The sequence below is a fragment of the Rhineura floridana genome, chromosome 5, assembly GCF_030035675.1.
Source record: "Rhineura floridana isolate rRhiFlo1 chromosome 5, rRhiFlo1.hap2, whole genome shotgun sequence".
In the NCBI taxonomy this organism is placed as follows: Eukaryota; Metazoa; Chordata; class Lepidosauria; order Squamata; family Rhineuridae; genus Rhineura; species Rhineura floridana.
Window position 1 is genome coordinate 400,280 of NC_084484.1, and position 21,082 is coordinate 421,361.

The 21,082-nt window shown below is 45.2% G+C and overlaps 1 protein-coding gene across 11 annotated transcripts in view; it reads right to left on the bottom strand.

Moving 5' to 3' along the window:
* Positions 1–21,082, bottom strand: part of CFAP99 (cilia and flagella associated protein 99) — a 207,489-nt gene that overhangs the window by 82,421 nt on the left and 103,986 nt on the right. For all 11 annotated transcript variants that reach the window (XM_061629779.1, XM_061629775.1, XM_061629776.1 and 8 more), the window contains 2 exons: positions 19,896–19,976; positions 1,241–1,309 (listed from right to left, as the gene is read on the bottom strand). In XM_061629779.1, coding sequence (XP_061485763.1) covers positions 1,241–1,309; positions 19,896–19,976 — 150 coding nt within the window. The remainder of the gene's footprint in view (positions 1–1,240; positions 1,310–19,895; positions 19,977–21,082) is intronic.

Below are 21,082 nucleotides of genomic sequence, written 5' to 3' on the forward strand. Positions count from 1 at the left end.
TTACATTGTTCAATTTAGAATCAGTTGAAGCAAGAGACCATAGACTGATTTTGGGACCTCTTTGTCCTCCCAAACTTTGTGGCCAATTTCTTCCAACTGCATATCAAGTGTGTGCTAAGTGCTGCTCTGCTGCTGCCATAAACATGCCAGCCCCCCCATGTCACTCATTTACTTATTTATTTATTATACTTGTATACCGCCTCATAGCCGAAGCTCTCTGGGCAGTTTACAGTAACTAAAAACAAATACAATTTAAGATACATCTCCCTCCTGGTCTCCTCAGGGAAAGGGCTGCTGGCTCTGGGTTAGGTTGGCGGTCTGGAGGTCATTGTAGCTGGTGAAGTTTCCTCCCCTGCGCTCTTCTTAGTCTGACTCATTCACCCAACACTTCTCTGGTGCTGCCATTGCCTCTTATGGTATAGGCATTCTGGCCCCACCCACATGTCCCTCGTCTCCCTCCTCAGAGAAAGGATGCTATGTCCAGATTAGGTTGGCAGACTGGAGGGGGGCATTGCTGCTAGTGAAGCTTCCTCCTGCCATGCTCTCCTTAACCCCGCTGACTCACCCCACACTTTTCTGCTGCTGCCATAGCCTCCTATGGGTGTAGGCATGCCGGCCTCACCCACACATTGGCCATCTACCTCCCAGTCTCCTCAGGGAAAGGGCTCCAGGCTCCAGGTTAAGTTGGTGATCACAGGTTGCTGCAGCTCATAAAGCTTAGCCTCACTCGCTCATAATGATGCCACTCTAATATTTAATAGACAGTAAAATCATACTGCAGTCAGTTTAAAATGGTAATTTTAGCAGTTCTTAAAAGCCCGAGAGAACAAACGTTTTTGCTTGGTGCCTAAATGATAGCAATGAGGTCTTCAGGTGAGCCCCTTTGGAGAGGGCATTTCATAGAAAAGGCTCTCTTTTTGATTGCAACCTGGTCCATTTCAGATGATGGGGCATCCAGTAAAATGCCTCAGATGACAGTATCAGCAAACTGAAATGTGAGAAAGTGATCCAATAAATACCTAGATCCTAAGCTGTGTAGGGCTTTAAAGGTTAGGACTCAGATACAGACTATAAACTTTTCATATTCAGAAGGCCTGCTGTGTGAAGGCAAGATTCTGGGGGACTTCAAAAAGTGGCATTTCTCAATATCATGACTGATCTAAGTCCCAACTCTAGAATCAATCTTATTCTTCATTCACACACCACTGAATAGAGGTATATTAAGGTTTATTTTACTTACGGGGCTGTTACGGCCAGATGTTTGGGCTGCACAAGAGAATTGGTTAACGTTTGCTTCCAGCAGTAGTTCCTAAAATTAACACAATAATTTTAGTAACATGGTAAATTTCCACACTGAAATTAAAAATGCTTGTTTGGAGGGGATGTAGAAAAAAAGAGGATGAATTTAAAATATATGAAGTTGGCTAACACTTTCGTTCTCCTCTAGAGATGTTCAGCTAGGTGGAAACATGAATGGGCTAAACATGCCCAGTTCTTTCACTCTCCTCATAGGGCTGTGTTTCCAGTCCCCTGTTAAATTTCATTCTGTTGTTTGCAGCCAATGCTCCAGCCTATCAAGATTCTGTTTCTTGACTCCTAACTGAGTAGAGCAGAGGGAGTGTCAACAAACAGGAGTTTGACAAAGGAGCTGTAGCAAGGGGGGGGAGGCCAAGAGGGCTGTGAAGCCATGTGCTCTGAAGCCATGTGCTCTAAGGTGTGTATGCTGAAGGGCTCCATAGCAGCTTCATTGGAAGGGGTGTGGCCTGATAGCTATTGGCTGAAGGGCACGGCCTGAGAACTGCTGAGGGCAACAAGCAGCAGCTGTGTGTCCTGGGACTTTCATTCTGTTTCCTGACTCCTAACTTAGCAGAGCAGAGGGAGCTGTCTCAGCTGGTCCAGAGGAGATACAAGCAAGCCAGCTTTCAGAGAGCGAGCAAACAGAGCAAGAGAACAGGGAAAGCAAACAGGAGTTTGACAAAGGAGTTCAACAGGGGAGGTCAAGGGGGAGGTCCCTAAAAAAATAATGACTAATTCTTCTTATGCACCGCACTGCATACCAGTGGGACTCTCAAGTTTACCCTGTAGTAGGAGAGGACAAAGCACAGCCCACTCCAAATCAAGTAGTTAGAAAGAAACAAAAGGTAGAAGAGAGTATGAACGGGAAGGATACTCCAGTGGTTGTGACCTGCAAGGTGTGTGCCATGTTTGTTTTCTTGCCTGAGAACAACATGGCATACACGTGCAACAAGCGCAAGCTTGTTGGAAGAAAGAGTGAGAGGCCTGGAACGGCGGGTGGCCACACTGAGGACTATAAGAGAAGATGAAGAGTTCTTAGACAGAACGCTGGAACAGCAGCAAAGAGAAGTGGAGGTAGAAGAACAACAACATGTGGTAGCAGAAGAGGAATGGAATAATTACAGTAGACCCCATGTGACAACAAGCAAGAGGCTGAAGGGGAGGAGGCCAAGATATAATGAGGCTGGACGGCAGATGCTGGTGGGGTGCTAGTGGCAGGCCACGTCAGGTAAGAGGAACGAGGGAGAGATGCATAATATCTGTCTCTTGTTCCGGGCCTGCCCAACAACAGAAGATAGCTGGGGGATGTGGGACTACATGTTCTGACCTTCGGCTGCTGCTGTGCAATGCCAGGTCCATCGCCCAAAAAACATCCCTCATCCATGATATGATATTGGATGAGGGTGCAGTCCTGGCATGTATTACGGAAACCTGGCTGGATGAAGCCATGGCTCCCATCCTCGAGGCCATGTGTCCAGCTGGGTTCCTATATGCACAGCAGCCGAGGGTTGGAAGACGGGGAGGTGGAGTGGCGGTCATCTATCGGGGGTCCCTGGTTCTCACCAGGCCTCCTCTCCATGAGACCAAGGTTGTTGATTGCATGTATTGGAGGCTGGGCCCAAAGGGCAGCTTAGGGATTCTGCTCGTGTACCATCCACCCTGCTGCACGATGGACTCCCTGGCTGAGGTGCTAGAGGTGGTCTTGGATGTGTGGGCGCAATCCCCGAATTTGCTGGTGCTGGGGAATTTCAACGTACATGCTGAGGCCACCCTCACAGGGGCACCTTGGGATTTTATGGAAACCATGGCTTCCTGGGAGCTACACCTTACTTCCATGGGGCCCACCCATGTAGCTGGTCATGCACTTGACCTTGTATTTGCCTTGGGAGAGGAGGGGAGTGATCTGAAAATGGGGGCTATATCTTTTACCCCCTTGTCATGGTCAGATCACTACTTGGTGAGAGTAGACCTTTCGATGCCACACACTCTCCGCGGGAGTAAAGGACCCATTAGGATGGTCCGCCCCAGGCATTTGATGGATCCTGGTGGATTCCTGAATGCACTTGGGGATTTTATGGAGCCTGCAGACGGGCATTAGATCGGGTGGCTCCAAAATACCCTCTCCCCCTGAATAAGACTCAGATGGTATACTCCACGGCTGCAAACTCTGAGGTGGGAGGTGAGACAGCTAGAACGCCGGTGGCGAAAATCTTGCTCTGATGACGACCAGACACGGGTCAGAGCAGCTGCAGCAGCCTACCATGTGTCCGCTGAGTGCTGTCCCAGGAGGCTGTTCCAAGTGGTCCGGAGCCTGGTCAGTCCAGTTGCTTCAAAACTGATGGAACATTCTAAGACCTCCTGTGATGAGTTTGCAAAGCACTTTGCGGATAAAATCGATCGTCTAAAGAGTGCGATTCCACACGCTATGGATACAGTGAGCGATCCAGAGTCGGCCAGTGGTTCTTCGGTGGCGTGGGATCGGTTCCAGCTTCTTCCTTCTGATGAAGTGGACAAGGTGCTTTCAACCTTAAGGCCAACTACCTGCTTACTTGACCCTTGCCTGTGGTGGCTCATTATGAGCTGCAAGAACAGACTGGGCAAGGGGATCAAGGCGGTGGTAAACACGTCCTTGGAAGAGGGCGTGATTCCATCAGGTCTCAAGGAGGCATTAACAGAACCAATTCTAAAGAAGCCCTCCTTGGATCCACAAGATCTGAACAACTTTCACCCAATCTCAAATTTGCCATTCTTAGGCAAGGCGGTTGAGCGGGTGGTGGCAAAGCAGTTGCAAGCGCACTTGCAGGAAGTGGATTATCTGGACCCATTTAAGTCAGGTTTCAGGCCTGGACATGGGACTGAAACAGCCTTGGTCACCTTGGTGGATGATATGAGGAGAGCGTTGGATAGGGGTGAATGCACCTTCCTCATCCTCCTGGACCTCTCAGTGGCTTTTGATACCATTGACCACAGTATCCTGTTGGACCGCCTGGAGGGATTAGGCATTGGGGGCACTGTACTGCAGTGGTTCCATTCCTTCCTCTCTGGTAGGCACCAAAGAGTAGCATTGGGGGATGAGGTTTCGGATCCTTGGCCTCTCACTTGTGGGGTGCCGCAGGGCTCCATCCTCTCCTCGATGCTATTTAACATCTATATAAAGCCACTGGGGGCTATCATCAGGAGATGTGGGCTGCAGTGTCACCAATATGCGGATGACACGCAGCTCTATCTCTCATTCAAATCTTCACCAAGGTTGGCTGTAGGGAAGGAATAAACTGAAACTGAACCCTGACAAAACTGAGGTACTGCTTGTGGGAGACAAGGGAAAGTTAGGGGATTTGGACCTGGTGCTCAATGGGGTACAACTGCCCCTGAAAGACCAGGTCCGCAGCTTGGGGGTCATTCTTGACTCCCAACTGTCCATGGAAGCTCAGGTTTCGGCTGTGAGCCGGGCAGCACTGTATCAACTCCATCTGATACGGAGGCTGTGCCCTTACCTTCCCAATCATCTGCTCCCATTGGTGGTATATGCCCTGATCTCCTCTCGCCTAGACTACTGTAATGCGCTCTACGTGAGGCTACCCATGAAAACTGTCCAGAAGCTGCAACTGGTACAGAATGCGGTGGCGAGCCTGATCAAAAGTAGCCACCAGCGAGATCACATAACTCCAGTGCTAAAAAAGTTGCACTGGTTACCAGTTGCTTGCTGGGCCCAATTCAAGGTGTTGGTTTTGACCTTTAAATCCCTACATGGTTTCGGCCCAGTCTATCTGAAGGAGCGACTCCAGAATCATCAGCCATGCCGTCCAAAAAGATCAGCCTCAAAAGACCTTCTCTCTATCCCATCAGTCAAAACAGCCAGACTGGTGAGGACTAGAGAGAGGGCTTTTTCAATTGTGGCCCCCACAATTGTATTTGTATGTTTATTTTGTACGTCGTCCAGAGTGGCTGGATAGCCAGCCAGATGGGCGACTAAGAAATTCAATAAATAATAAATAAATAAATTAACAAGAAGAGAAGAGTACTAGTAGTGGGAGACTTCCTACTGCATGGGATCGAAACCCAAGTATGCAGAGAAGATCCATGGACTTGCCAGGTATGCTGTCTACCAGAAGGACGGATTAGAGATGTGACAGAAGGGTTGCCATCAAGCCCACTGACAGGCATCCCTTTCTCCTCATCCATGTGGGAACAAATGATACTGCCAAACGGAGCAATGAAGAAATCACAGCAGACTGTGAAACTCTAGGAGGGAAACTCAAGGACTTTGGGGCCCAGACAGTTTTTTGATCCATCCTTCCAGTACTTAGAAGAGGAGTAGAAAGGGAAGGAAAAATACTCTGTGTGAATGAATGGCTACGAAGGTGGTGCCGGCCTGGGGAATTTGGATTCTGGGACTCGCACTGTGGATTTCAGGAAAGCTGATTTTAATGAACTCAGAACAATGCTAAGTACAGTTCCATTGCAAGTGACCCTAATGAGAAAAGGAGTCCAAGATGGGTGGGAGTTTCTAAAAAAGAAATTCTAAAAGCCCAATGGCAAGCAATTCCAATGAAGAAACAAGGGGGGAAACAACAGAAGAAGCCAATGTGGCTTCACAAAAAGCTTAGAGATGACCTGAAAACAAAAAAGGGCACATACAGGAAGTGGAAAGGCCAGACTACAAAGGAAGAGCACAGGCAAATATCACAGAATTGCAGGGATGGTGTCAGGAAGGCTAAAGCTGAGAATGAGCTGAGGTTAGCGAGAGATGCTAAAAGAAATAAAAAAGCTTTCTCCAGGTATGCCCATAGTAAAAGAGAAAAGAAATGGTGGCACAGCTACTCAATGAGGATGGCAAAATGACAACAGATGACAAAGAAAAGGCAGAAGTGCTCAATTCCTACTTTGGCTAAGTCTTCTCCCAAAATTTATTTTATTCATTTATTTATTTATTATGCTTGTATACTGCCCCATAGCCGAAGCTCTCTGGGCGGTTTACAGTAACTAAAAAGAAATACAATTTAAAATACATCTTTTAAAAATAAAAGAGGGTCTATGACCCTCCCTGGAAACATGAAGTAAAAAGGTCAGGACTGGAGCTTGAAATTGATAGAAAAACAATCAAGGAATACCTAATCACTCTGAATGAGTTCAAATCGGCAGGGCCCGATAAACTGGATCTTAGAGTATTGAAGGAACTGGCTGAAGAACTCTAAAAACCACTGTCTATTATCTTTGCGAAATCATGGAGGACTGGTGAAGTGCCGGATGACTGGAGGAGAGTTAATGTTGTCCCTATCTTCAAAAACAGCAAAAAGGGGGAACTGGGGAAGTACAGACCAGTCAGCCTAACATCAATCCCTAGAAAAACTCTGGAGTAGATTATAAAGCAGTCAATCTGTAAGCACCTTGAAAACGAATACTAGAAGCCAACATGGATTTATGAAGAACAAATCCTGCCAAACTAATCTTATCTCATTTTTTGATTGGGAAACCTCCCTTGTAGACTGTGGGAATGCTGTGGACATAATATTTCCAATAAAAAACAATATGATTAGTCTGGCAAGATTTGTTCTTGATAAATCCATTTTGGCTTCTAGTAATCACTGCATTGTTTTCAAGGTGCTTACAGAATGACTGCTTTATAATCTGCTTTATATTTTTCCCAGGGATTGATGTCAGGCTGACTGGTCTGTAGTTCCCAGGTTCCCACTTTTTGCAGATTGGGACATTAGCCCTCCTCTAATTGCCTGGCACTTTTGCCTATCAATCTAAAGCTGCAATTCTGCCCCTTCATTCACATTTCCCAGGAGGGAATTGAGCACTTCTGCCTTTTCTTTGTCATCTGTTATCATTTTGCCATCCTCATTGAGTAGCTATACCACCATTTCTATTCTCTGTCTTTACTGTGAATGTACATGAAGAAAGCTTTTTTGTTGCTTTTCTCTCGCAAACCTTAGCTCAGTCTGCTTAGCCTTTCTGATGCCATCCCTGCAATTCTATGCTACTCTCCCTTTGTGGTCTGGCCTTCCTTCCACTTTCTGTATGTGTCCTTTTTGTTTTCAGGTCATCTCTACGCTTTCTTTGGCTTCTGCTGTCTTCCCCCTTTTTTCCTAGATGGAATTGTTTGCCATTGTGCCTTTAGAATTTCCACTTTTAGAAACTCCCACCCATCTTGGACTCCTTTTCTCATTAGGGGTGCTTGCCATGGAACCTTACTTACCATTGTTCTGAGTTTATTAAAATTGGCTTTCCTGAAGTGCAGGGTATGCATATGGCTATTCTCAGCTTTGCCTCCTTTAAAATCAAGAATTCTAGTATAGTGTGGTCACTTTCAGAGCTTGGAAGTAACTCGTTATTTTTAACGAGTTACTTGTAATTCGTTACAATTTTAAATAACGAGTAGGTAATTCCATTACATTTGGCAAGTAATGGAACGACTAGTAATTTCCCTACTTTTCAGCTGCAACTTTAACGTTTCCACGTTAGGTTGGACGTTACTTGGGGGCGGGAACAAGGGGAAGTCAGCTCCTGGCTGTGATTGGTTAACACAAGACATGTGCCTCACACTGATTGGACCTCTGCACAGACTGTCTCTTCCCTCGTAATCTGTGTTAGGAGGCACGAGGGAAGAGGTGAATAGGCAGGGCCTGCTAGCATCTGAGAGGAAAAAATGGATGCCGGAGGAAAAAGCCAGGGCAATGACAATGGAGGAGAAGGCAGCAGCAGAATGGCGAAGAGCTGTGGAGGTGAGTGATGATGATTTGTGTGTGTGTGTGTGTGTGTGTGTGCCCCCCGTGGCCCCTTCCGCCACTGTGGCATTTTTGCCCCCCGCCCCCCCACGGCCCCTTCTGCCCCCCCACGGCCCCTTCTGCCCCCCCACTGCCTCTCCTTGCCTTGTTGCCACCCCGTCCGTCAATCACAAGGCACTTCTGAAACTTCGGCCTACTTCTCTTCCTTCCCCCCCTTTTTGAACTCTCCCCCTTGTTCCCATGCATACTGTGCTGTATTTATCCAGACAGAGCACTCCTGCCTTTTAAAATGCCGGCTAGCTTTTTATTGTATATTTATTTGAACTCCATCTTTCTTTTTATTTGTATTTTTGTCCTGTTTAATCACAAGACTGAATTGTATGTGGGACAAAAACTGTCTCAGTAATAATAATAATAATAATAATAATAAATCATTAGGCATATAATAAATGGCTTAAGGGTGATTTTTTTGTTCTTGGCAGAGATGAGGTGAGAAGTAGGGTCCTTGCAGCTCCTCCTCTCAGTCCCCCAGCTCTCAAACTCATGTTCTGTGAGAAAGAGAGAGATTCCCAGTCCCAGAGAGAGATAGACTGTTGACAATCTCTGCTAATATCTATACAAATGTACATAACATGCATCACCTGAACTCACATGATCTAGAGTTACCTTAGATCTTGCAAGATTTGCAAATGAGAAGCAATAGGGTTTTATATTAGTTCTGATTGTCTATTGTGCTATCATAGGTTATGTGTTTTTTCATTTTCTATGGCAAAATCTCCAACTTCAGTGGAATTTATGTGATGTGTTCTAATCATTTGAATTTGGCTAATGAATGCTTTATTCCTTCATCAGAACTTTAGCAGTAGTACTAAAATATTAATAAAAAAGAAAAGGGAAAGAAAAAATACTTTACATACATCATTCAGCTGTATTGCTAATTATAGATATAGATATAAAAGATAAACGGCATTTTGTCAAAAGTATTTTTGTCTACGTTTTATACCTCATCCTTGGTTTTCCAAGCTTGGCATGGAATGCTTCTCATACAGAATTAATTTGAAATGCTGCATATTTATTATCATAATCATCATATTCAAAATAAAAAATATATGTACCGCCTTCAAGTTGATTCCAACTTATGGTGACCCTATGAATAGGGTTTTCATGAGGCTGAGAGGCAGTGACTGGCCCAAGGTCACCCAGTGAGCTTCATGGCTATGTGGGGATTTGAACCCTAGTCTCATTTTGTTCTCACAACAACCCTGTGAGATAGTAGGTTAGACTGGCCCAGGCAGGGTTATTCAGTGAGCAAAAATGATACAAATAGGATCTCTTTTAATTGTGCTATCGACCTGCTTACTTCCACTCTGACTGGGGGATCTTGCAGCATGGGGAAGAGATGGGGGCACATCACAGCTGAAGTTCACCCATATAGGAGCATTATCTCTTGTTTATTACAGAGACACCTGTTGCAGGTTTTGCTGCTGAGAGCAGCAGTCAGTTAGTGCGGCCACTTGAGTCACAGCTTGTTGATCCTGAGGAGGCAAAACTAGAAAGTGAGGTTCAGAAAGGAGGCCCTGTGCATGAGGAGGAGAAGGGCATGAAGCAGTGCCAGTTGCCCACAGCCACATCTGCAGAACAGCAAGTACCATAGTTTGGCTTTGAGAAAGCTTGTACATTTGTGAGCCAGAGTGGGAAAAATGTTGTTGTACGATGCAATTACTGCCTTCCAAGGATCACAAATCTGAGATCAGCTGTTTCCTCCTCATCCAATGTGAAGAAACATTTTGAGGTAAGCCTTTGTCATGCTGGTCCTCAAAGAGTGTCCATTGTCTATTTATGTTTAAATTGTGAAGTTCCTCTTCCATTTTTTCTTGGATTCATGCTTTGTTCTTCTTCCTCAGAGGGCACACCCTGAGAAGCTGAGAGCAATTGAAGAAGCAATAAAGGCAAGGAGACGTGGCCTTCCTGAACCAATGCATGGCACCCCTCCTCCCAAAATGCTGAAGCAGCAGCAGACAACCCTTGAGAGGTGGGGATCTGGCAGGGAGCCTGTCACCCAGAGCAATCTCGACAGGAGAATAATTGATTTCATTGTAGAGGAGACATTACCACTTCAGACTGTGGACAAACCATCATTCATTAATCTGGTTCGCATTGGACTCCCCAAAGATCTCACCGTCATATGTGCCAAGACTCTGAGAGACAGAATTGAGAAGAGAGCATGCCACATGAGAGAAACTCTTGCAAACCGAATGGGTGCTGTGGCATATATAGCAACCACTGCAGATTATTGGACCAATGGCAAGAAGAGTTACTTTGGGGTAACAGCCCACTGGATCAACCCAACTACCCTGAAACGTGAGGTCGGGGCCTTGGCTTGTAAGAGTCTGAAGGGGCGCCATACATACGATGTCCTTTCAAAAGCACTGCATGATGTACATGTGCAGTACAGGATCCACAACAAAGTTATGTGCACTACTACAGACAATGGCTCCAACTTTGTGAAAGCGTTCAGAGTTTTCATGGCCAAAGAACCAGTGGAAGCTGCAGGCACCAGTGACGATGATGGTGATAACCAGGAGGAGGAGGAGGCTGAGGTGGAGTTTGTGCCTATCTGTGAGATCCTGGACACAGGACCTGAGGCAGAGGAAGAAGCTGCAGACTCAGGAGAGGATTGTTTTACCACAACACCAGAGATGTGCTAGCCACACCCTCAACCTTGTGGCAACACAAGACATAGAGGCCATGCTTTCTGACTCCTCCAAAAGTAGTCTTCTTGGTCCTTTCAAGAAACACTTTCGTTCCTTGATGGGAAAGTGCAGCAAGTTGTGGTCCAAGCAGAACCAGTCAGCACAGATTGCTGAGTATATCCGTGCGCAATGTGGTGTGTATCTGAAGGTACCGAATAAGACCAGGTGGAATTCCACCTTTGATGCGTTGAAGCAACTACATGAGCTCCTGTCAACTGTGCCACTAAAAATGCATGCCATAATGGACCGCTGCTCCTTGTCCAGGATCACAGATGCTGAGACTGAAGTGGTACAGGAATACACAGAGATTATGGAGCCACTAGCCCAGTCCCTAGATATCCTGCAACGGGAGAACGGCATGTTCATGGGGTATTTGCTACCAACGCTCTGCAATCTGGACCGCAAGTTAGAAGGACTGGAAAACAAACCTGAGAGGTACACATACTGTTTTCAGCTGCTGAGAGGTGTGCGCGAAGCCCTAAGAAAGCGGTTTGCAGCTATCTGGGAGGACAAGAGACTTCTTCTGGCAGCCTGCCTACATCCTCGCTTCAAACTAGATTGGCTGGAATCGTGTCAGGCCACCACCCATACCAACAAGTAAGAACATTAGGGAAGCCCTTTGGGTGGATTACTCCAAGGGAAATGTTGTCTCAAGGGAGGCATCAGAGGGCTTAAGGTGGTAGGCAGGGGCTGGGCCTTTTCTTCCTGGGGCTCCTCATCACAACCTTGGGTTGCTGCAGGTAATCCTTAAGGGTCTGCTGTGCTGCCCCATGAGTGTGGTGACTTGGTCACCTTCCTACCTTCCATGTCATCATCCACAGGCTCAGGCTGGACCCTGAACCAGGGGACATGACAAGCATCAGGAAATGAAGAGCAGATGATGGTTTCCTAACATATATGTGTTAACATATCCTCTCTCTTTCTTAGATACACAATGGAAGCCTTGTTGAAAGCTGAAATAAAGATGGGTGTACTTAATGAGGACAGTGATCAGTCTTCAGATAAAGACCAGGAAGGAGATGACTTAGAAGATGACTTCTTTAACTTTCTGCCCCAGGGCAAGAAGTCAGCAGTGGACACTGCTGAGGAGGAACTGGTGAGGTACCTGAGGTCTCCCAGCAGGGAAGTGTCATCACTCCAAGGCTTTCCACGTGTGCTGCAGTGTTTTTTGCAGCACTACACAGGCATGCCTTCAAGCGCCGCAGTAGAACGCCTGTTCAGTACTGGTGGCAACGTAATGACTGTAAAAAGACATTCCTTGTCCGACATGCTCTTTGAGCATCTTGTTCTTTTGAGACATAATAATAATAAATAATAATAAACTTTAATTTATAGGCCGCCTATCTAGCCAATGGCCACTCTAGGCGGCGTACAATAAAACATGATAAAATACAATAAACAGTATAGCCAGTACAGTACAATGCAAAAATTACAGTATTTAGTAGATTGTTCATATTACTGTTCTAGAACTAATTCACCCTGGAAGTCTCAAAGGTCGTAAAGGCCTGAAGGAAAAGCCAAGTTTTCAGGCCCCGGCGAAATATATCTAGGGAAGGGGCATGTCGAAGATCCATTGGGAGGGAGTTCCAAATCGTGGGGGCTGCCACAGAAAAAGCCCTCTCTCTAGTCCTCACCAACCTAGCCACTTTAGTCGGTGGAACCGAGAGAAGGCCCTGAGTGGCAGATCTTGTAGGGCGGCACACTTTATGATGTTGGAGGCGCTCCTTCAGGTATACTGGGCCGAAACCGTAAAATAACAGAAACATATTATAAAAGCATTTCAAGTGTAAAATTTGATTTCAAGAGTTGGGGTATCTTCACTGCTTGGGGGGATGTGAGATTCTGTTATGCCATTATGTTAATCTTATGGATAAAATTTTTTATTCTACTACCCCCTGTGTGTGTGTATTTTTAATATTGTTTTAGGCTTCTTAGATGTGCAGCAGCCAAGGCCAGCACCTTGTAGGAGTTTTTTTAAAAAAGTAACTGAAATGTAATTGTAGTGATTACTTTTGAGAAAAAGTAAAGTAATCAGTTACTTTCAGAGCAATTGCAATTGTAACGGTAATTACTACTTTTTGGGCCAAGTAATTGTAACTGTGATTTATTACTTTTTAAAAGTAATCTTCCAAGCTCTGGTCACTTTCCCCCAGAGTTCCCGTAACTGTCACTTCATCCACCAAGTAATCTCTGTTGTTAGAATCAAATCATAGCCGATCCTCTGGTTGCTTCTTCCACTTCGTGTATGAAATTATGTTCTTAAAGAAAGCCAGGCATCAACGTTTATAATGAGGGGTTGAGAGATATCCAGGGGTTTGAGTCTTATACTGGCCTATGAAATGTCCAATGAAACAGAGATGGGGGAATGGGCAGGGGCTGAAAGAATTTGGAAAGAAGGCTGACACCACCACAAACATTGGGTTTAGGTGAGTGGGAGAAAGACCCCTGAGAGAGAGAACAGTGGCAGTATCAGAGGACCGAAGCCTGGTTTCAGTGAGAGCAAGTAACCCTGAGGGACTGGAAAGGAAAAGATCATAAATTGTGACTTCTTTCCAGATGGAAAGAGACAGTTCCAAAGGGAGAAGGAAAAGGGAAGCAATGAGGGAGGAGACAATGAATCTGTAGGAGAGAGGTTTAGTGAGCCAGTGCCATAATATTTAGAACACTGTCTCAGGCAAAATCAGGTGTTTAAGCAGTCAGGGAAGATGCAGGGTATTAGGGGCCACTGGCAGTTTATTTTATTTATTTATTATTTAATTTGTATCCCGCCCTTCCTCCCAGCAGGAGCCCAGGACGGCAAAGCACTAAAAACACTTTAAAACATCATAAAAACATATCTTAAAATACATTAAGACAAAACAGTGTTAAAAACATTTTAAAAAAACAACTTTAAAAAAAGGGTTAAAAACATTAAAAAACATATTAAGCAATTCTAACACAGACACAGACTGGGATAGGTCTTAACCTAAAAGGCTTGTTGAAAGAGGAAAGTCTTCAAAAGGCACCGAAAAGATAACAGATAATAGCCTGCCTAATATTTAAGGAGAGGGAATTCCACAGGGTAGGTGCTGCCACACTAAAGGTCCATTTCCTATATTGTGCAGAACCAACCTCCTGATAAGATGGTATCTGCAGGATGCCCTCACCTGCAGAGTGCAGTGATCGACTGGGTATAGTTGCTGGAGGTCTCAAAGTAGGAGGGGCCACAGAATAGCCATCTGAGGAAATATGCCACACCCAAACACTCCTGGTCCATCTGGACAAATACAGACTCCAGGGTTGTCACTACCGGGGTGTGGGGAGTGCGGATCGCACCCGGGTGACACCATGAGGGGGGTGACACCCAGAGCCACCCCGCCCCGTGCCATTGCATATATGAACGAAATTGTGATTAACCAAACAGAGGTTTTTATTATATTAACAAAACGTTTCAGCTTCCACCTTCATCAGCTGCCAACATACAAAAGCTGTTACCAAGGTGGCAGTTATAGAGCTTTGAGGATGGAATGCTCAGAGGGGCTTCCTTTGCAGAAGCTAAGGAGTGGTGGTACTGTCCTCCAGGTTCAGGCCATGTGGTGCCAATGTGTCCAGAGAGTAAATCCAAAAGTTCTCCCTTTTGGTCAATGCTGCTGGATCTGCTGGCATCTCTATCGCTGTAATGGAAAAGTCCAACAGGCTGTGACCGTCGATGTTAAAATGCTTTGCAACTGGTTGCTCCACTTTTTTTGTCAAAATTACCAACTTGTGGTTCCTGAAGCGCGTGCGTAGGTCAGTTGTGGTCTTTCCTACGTATTGGATATGACATCCTGGTCTTTTGCACTCGATGATGTAAACTATATTGCAGGACCTGCAGGTGATGTTCTGTTTGATGTAATATGTCCTGCCTGTCCTAGTGCTTGTAAAAGTGGCTGTCTCCCTGAGGTACACACAGGTGATACAGCATTTGGAGTGACAAGGATGAGACCCTGGATTGGTGATAGGTGCCTTAAGCACAGCTCTCACCAACAGTCTGCGCAAATTAGGAGGTTGGCGAAATGCGATAACAGGAGGCCTGCTGATGGCTCTGGTAAGATGTTCAGAGTTTGCCAGCAATGGGTAGCTCTTCTTGATTGCTCGGTGATAGTTAGGAGATGCTGGATGGAAATCTACCACAAATGGAATCCGTTGCTCTCTGCTCTTTGACACCTCAGTATGATGGAGGAGGTTTTCTCTGGACAGAATGGAGGATCGGTGGATGTTGCAATTCATAATATGTGGAGAATATCACATATGTGGAGTATATATATATATATATACATACAGTACTGTATAGTAATGTATACTGTACTGTATACAGTAAAAATATAAAAATAAATTGTATACAGTACAGTACTGTACAAAATATATACAGTACTGTACAGTACAGTACAGTTACAATGGCATCTCAGTGTAGTGATAAAAAAGGAGTCGTAAGCCTCTTTCTTTAGCTGCCAAGTTAGAAATGATAAACCTAAGTGAGCAAGGCATGTCTATGGCTGAGATAGGCCGTCAGCTAGGTTTGGCTTGCCAAACAATTAATACAGTTGTGAACACTAAGGAGAAAGTGTTGAAGGAAATTCAAAGTGCCACACCAGTGAACACTAAAGTTATAAGAAAACGTGATAGCCTTATTGCTGACATGGAAAAACTGTTAGTGGTGTGGACTGAAGATCAAACCAGTCACAACGTGCCTTTAAGCCAAGCCATCATCCAGGGCAAGGCCCTAAGTCTCTTCAATGCTATGAAGGCTGAGAGAGGCGAGGAAGCTGCTGAGGATAAATTCGAAGCTAGCAGAGGCTGGTTTAACAGGTTTAAGGAAAGAAGCCATCTCCACAACATCAAAGTGCAGGGTGAAGCAGCTAGTGCTGATGCAGAAGCTGCAGAAAGGTATCCACGTGAGCTGGCAAAGATAATTGAAGATGGTGGATATACTAAGCAGCAGAAACGGGCCTATACTGGAAGAAGATGCTGTCTGGGACTTTCATTGCTAAAGAGGAGAAGTCAATGCCTGGCTTCAACGCTGCAAAAGGCAGGCTAACTCTCTTGTTAGGGGCTAACGCAGCTGGTGATTACAAGTTAAAACCTATGATGATTTATCACTCAGAAAATCCTGGGGCCCTAAAGAACTATGCAAAAGCAATTCAAAAGCTTGGATGACTGGCGATCTTTTCTCAAATTGGTTCACAGAGTATTTTAAGCCTACAGTTGAGGCTTACTGCAAGGAAAAGAAAATTCCTTTTAAGATTTTACTTCTGACAGACAATGCCCCTGGCCATCCTAGAGCTCTAGGAGATATGTACGAGGAGATAAATGTTATTTTTCTACCTGCAAATACAACTTCATTGCTGCAACCTATGGACCAAGGTGTAATTGCAGTGTTTAAATCCTATTACCTAAGAAGAACTTTTGCTAAGGCTATAAATGCCTTAGACAGCAATACAGTACCTGGGCAAAGTGAAAATAAATTAAAAGCATTTTGGAAAGGCTTCACAATTTTGGATGGTATAAAAACTATTAGAGATGCATGGCAGGAAGTTAAAGAAACAACATTGAAAGGTGTTTGGAAGAAGCTAATTGCCACACTTGTAGATGATTGTGAAGGCTTTGAGAATCCAGTGGAGGAAGTCACTACCAATGTTATGGAAATGGCAAGGGAATTAGAATTGGAAGTCGAGCCTGAGGATGTGGCAGAATTGCTTGTCTCTCATGATGAGACCCTAACAGATGAAGATCTTCTTCTGATTGAAGAGCAAAGAAGGATGTTTCGCGAAGAGAAGTCCCATCCTGATTATAGTCCTGCTGTGCCTAGAGAAATGTCAACCAAGGAACTGGAAGAAGCTATCAACTGTATAGAAACAGGGATGGCAGCTTTTGAGAGGATTGATCCAAATTTCGAAAGAAGTTCTATAATGAATGCAGGCCTTCTAAATGATATTGCATGCTATAAAGAAATTCTAAGGGAAAGGAGACGGGAATTCACCACGCAAAGTTCATTGCTTTCCTACTTTAAGAAAGTACCATCGCAACCTTCAACAGCAACAGGTACAGCTAGCCTTGAACAACCTTCAACTTCAACGTCAACAGCAGTAGCAACAGCTTCATTCAAGTCTCCACCATCAAAGCGAATAAGATTCGATGATGAGTCAGATGATGGAGACTTGGATGACTTGGACTCAGATGATGAAAATGTGCCACGCAACAGAAAGCCAGCCGGCCTCACAGCCCTAAAGGATGTAGCAAGTGCTTCTTTTTACCCAGCCTTTCAGTAATTGTTTTGGGAGAACTTTGTACTTGGGCTTCTATGCTGAAGCAGACTGAAGGAGGAACTGCTGCTCTTCCCAGCCAGTTCTGACCCTTACAAATCACCTGGTTATGTGTGGTATCATCAGTCTAGCCATCTCTCTCCTGCCTGTGCTCCCCATTTTTCTGACTTTCCATTGTGTTAATGCCCAATCTCAACACCCTGAAGGATGACAGGGCAGACTACCCCAAGCACTTCTCTGCCCAGAGGCTGATCACCTTTGCGTGCGCAGGAATGACACCTGCATCAGCTCCAACCCAGTCCTCAGTGCCGTGCCAGGAGACCCAGCAAAGATACAGTAGAAGCACCGCAGCCAAGGTAAGCAATGTGTGTTTACCGAGTGAGTGAGTGCGCAAGCGAGCAAGTGGGGTGGGTGGGAGGGGGGACAAGCATGGGAGGCAGTAAAGAAAAGCAAGCGAGCGAACGAATGGGCAGGAGGGAGGGTGATTGGTGAGGGGACAAGTGAGGGAGGCGGCGGAGGGCTAGCGAGCGCTTCATCGATCAGGCGGCAAACAGGCAAGCGAGGGAGGCAGCAGAGAAAAGTGGAACATTGATCAGCTGTTGTGGGGGGAGCTCCCCACACTACAGCTGATCGATGTTCTGCTTAACGACAATTTTCGCTTGTGGGGGTCTGGTACCTAACCTGCCATATAAGCGGGGCCCTACTGTATAATGTCTGTTAAATGTCTGCATGTGTGTTGTTTGTTCATCTATTCTTTACCAAAGAAGAGCAGATCCCAAAGGACCCTCTGAGAAGAGAGGAACAGTTTCCCATTCCTCTCACGGATAGGTCACCATTAGCAACTGATACAGAAGTCAAGTCACAAAACCCTGAAAGCACTTCTTATATTGCAGAAGCATCTGTGCATATATCAGTCTTGTCAAAACTCCAATCCATGTGCTCTCCAAATCTGATAATAAAGAGGAGGTCAATCCGGGTCCTGTACTGGCCAATAGGAGCACGCTCCAAGCAAACAAACAAAGCAAAATGAACCCACTTGAGGTAGTGCTAGGTAGCTGGTGCTGTCCTGACTACAACCGGACAGACTGACTGCAGACTCTTCAGTCTTGTCAAAGGGCTCTGGTAAGTGCTTTCCGGATTCCAAGGCAAAAACCTCAGAGGTTACCCGACTGGAGTCAAATGATGTCAGGCTTATGAATGGGTTACCCTTTACCCTCAGGACAATCTAGATTCTAAATTGGCTCCATGGGGAGCATTTCTGTAAAATACTGAGGTTCCTAAAATTTGGGGAAGTGAAGGGGTGTGAGAGCAGAGAGAAACAGGGCTCAAGAATGAAGCCATGAGGCTTCGTAGCACAAGTATTTGCAAGTACGATGAAACATGGTTTTAAATTGGCTAACTGAAGCTGCTTTTCCTTGTTAGTAATGTCCAGGGCTTGGTGAGCGGCTGATTGACCACAAGTGATAGTCACAAGGGCATGAAACACTAGCTTCTTAATGGAAATGTGCCATTTAAAGAGCGTTGCGGATGTTATGAAAATGTGCTGGGGTTTTTTTAAGTCTTGAAACGGTGGAACTCCAGCAAAAGGTCTCACTACGGCTACCCTCACAATAGAGAAACTTGCATGACAGTCATCATAACTGCAGTTATGAATGCAGCAGCTCTGATTATGAAAATAACTCAGTGTAAAATAGGGGGGAAGTTCATAAGAATAAATTCTTGCCAATTGGTAACCATGGCTCCAAAATCCATGCCGATTACAGCTGCGGCCCACAGCAAGAAATAGGTGCCGGTCCAAAAGGATGGCGAAATATCGAACTCAGTTGGAATCCGGTGCCAGGTCCAATTTAGCGGATATTCTCCCCCATCCCTAGCTGATATACACAAAGAATTCAAAAAGGTTGGTTAAACAGGACTTCCCTTTGAAAAAGCCATGCTAAATCTTGCTCAGTGATGTTTAGTCTTCAGATTTGAGCTCATGTTAATCTTGATGCATTGAGACTAGGAATGGGGAAAGAATTAGTTTGTTCTGCATTTAGGATGAAATCTCCTTGATCACAACTCCTAGACTACTATGCAAATTGGTATGTGGGTCAGTCTGCATTTTCTCAAAATGTGCAGAAAACACAAAAACCTGCAGTATGAAGTGCACCATGGATTTGTCAGGATTTTACTTCCTTTAAAACCATGTTCTAGCTCAGGATTGAGGAATTTTGGCCATCCAGATGTTGTTGAAGTTCAACTTCCATCAGCCCTAGCAAGCATGGCCAATGGCTAGGGATGTCATTCAGCAACTTCTGGAGGGCCTAAAGTTCTCCATTCCTATTCTAGCCACTTGGAGCAGCTATAAAGTGCAGCAACTGCCATGCACATTGGAAATGAGGATGGAAAAGGCCCTGGGAGGATATAATGATATGTTGTCCCTCTGCTGAACATAGCCATCTTTTTTAATGTTCAAACACCATGTAGCAATGGAGGCAGCCATCTTTTTTTCCAAACAGAGAGATTCACTATGTACTCTGGTTACAGTAATTTGGTTTTCACTCAAGATGAGTACCAGACATAGTCTAGTCATCTGCTTCTGTTTTATTCTTCTGAGATCCCAGTGAACCAAGGATACCAGCTGGTTGATTAGTCTCTTGGCTTCTTCATGATAGGCAAAAAAAAAAAAAGTATAGGGGAAGTACACATAGATCCATAATACAGGTTAGGCAATCTGAGACAAAGACCCGAAGAGTCATGTTTCTGTAGACAGAAACCAACAAATATGGGTAAACAAACACCAGAAAATATGTCAAACTAAATGGATTATAAAGAGATAATACTGAACTTGCCTCTGCTTTCCGACGATTCTTCAACTTAATTCCTTCTAGGTGCTGCTTCAATCTAGGGGGTTTGTAAATATTCTCAGGAACCTGAACACACAGAAACAATAATTTAGTTAGAAAGTATAAGAGAACAAGAAGGTCTGGAAGGACCACAAGAGCATATATTTCAACAGCTTACTCAAGAACAAAAGAAAATCCCTGCTGATTCAGGCCAAAGGAGTATCATGTTTTTCATATTGCCTAAACCAGGGAATTTTTAAAGGAATAGTAACTGGGTGTCCATTTTTTTTAATTAAAATGACTTGCATGTGAAAGCACCTCTATCATGTACAAGCTGACATTTGGATTGAGGCAAAAGTGGTTCAAAGTAAAGAAACAAATAGGGAGTGGATAAGCCTTGCAAATGCATTTACAGAAGTTACTAGACTACCAAAATTCTTACTAGCCTGCCCACCCCACAGTAAATACATCGATTAAAAGCAAATGAAAATGAAAAACTGCTGCTTATGATCCTGTTGAGCCCCAGCTCCCCCAGGAGGAGCAGAGAGGGGAGTTGGCCGAGCCCCAGCTTCTCTGGATAGATCAGGGAGAGGAGCCAGAAGTGGATGAGGCTTTCGAGGGCATTGAGGGAGGGGGTGAAGTCGACAGCCTGCCAGTGCCCATGGGCAGTCCTCCCGCCAACGCAGAGCTTGCTCCACATACAAGTGCCCCAACAGAGCCATTGGGGGAAGACCTCTCACATGCGCCAAATCCACTCCCCCCAGGACTCCCCGCCTGGCACTTCAAATGCTTCCCTGCCAGTGGGTTTCCCACGCCCTGAAGTAGACCCAGCACCTAGCAAGCCTGTACTGTCAGATGAGCAGGCGGAGGCTCGCCCCCCCTCACCCCATGCAAGATGGCGCGAGAAGCGGGTCGGTTAGAAGGTGGAGCTTTGAAGGAGTCAGAGATTTAGGGCAAAGACCTTTTCTACTTAAGGCAGCGCCCCCCTGACTGGGGTGCTGAGTCAACTTACTCCACATGCTGCAAAGAATGTCTTCGTAGCTTAGTCAGGTTCAGTAGTGAGCATAGATAGGTCTATGAAGTGCACTGCTCTTGATGTAACCGTTACTCTAATAAAGCAAGAATTAATTCCAGTCTCGTCTCTCAGACTCTGGGCAGGACAGATCCACACCTAAGCTGTAGCAGAATTCTTA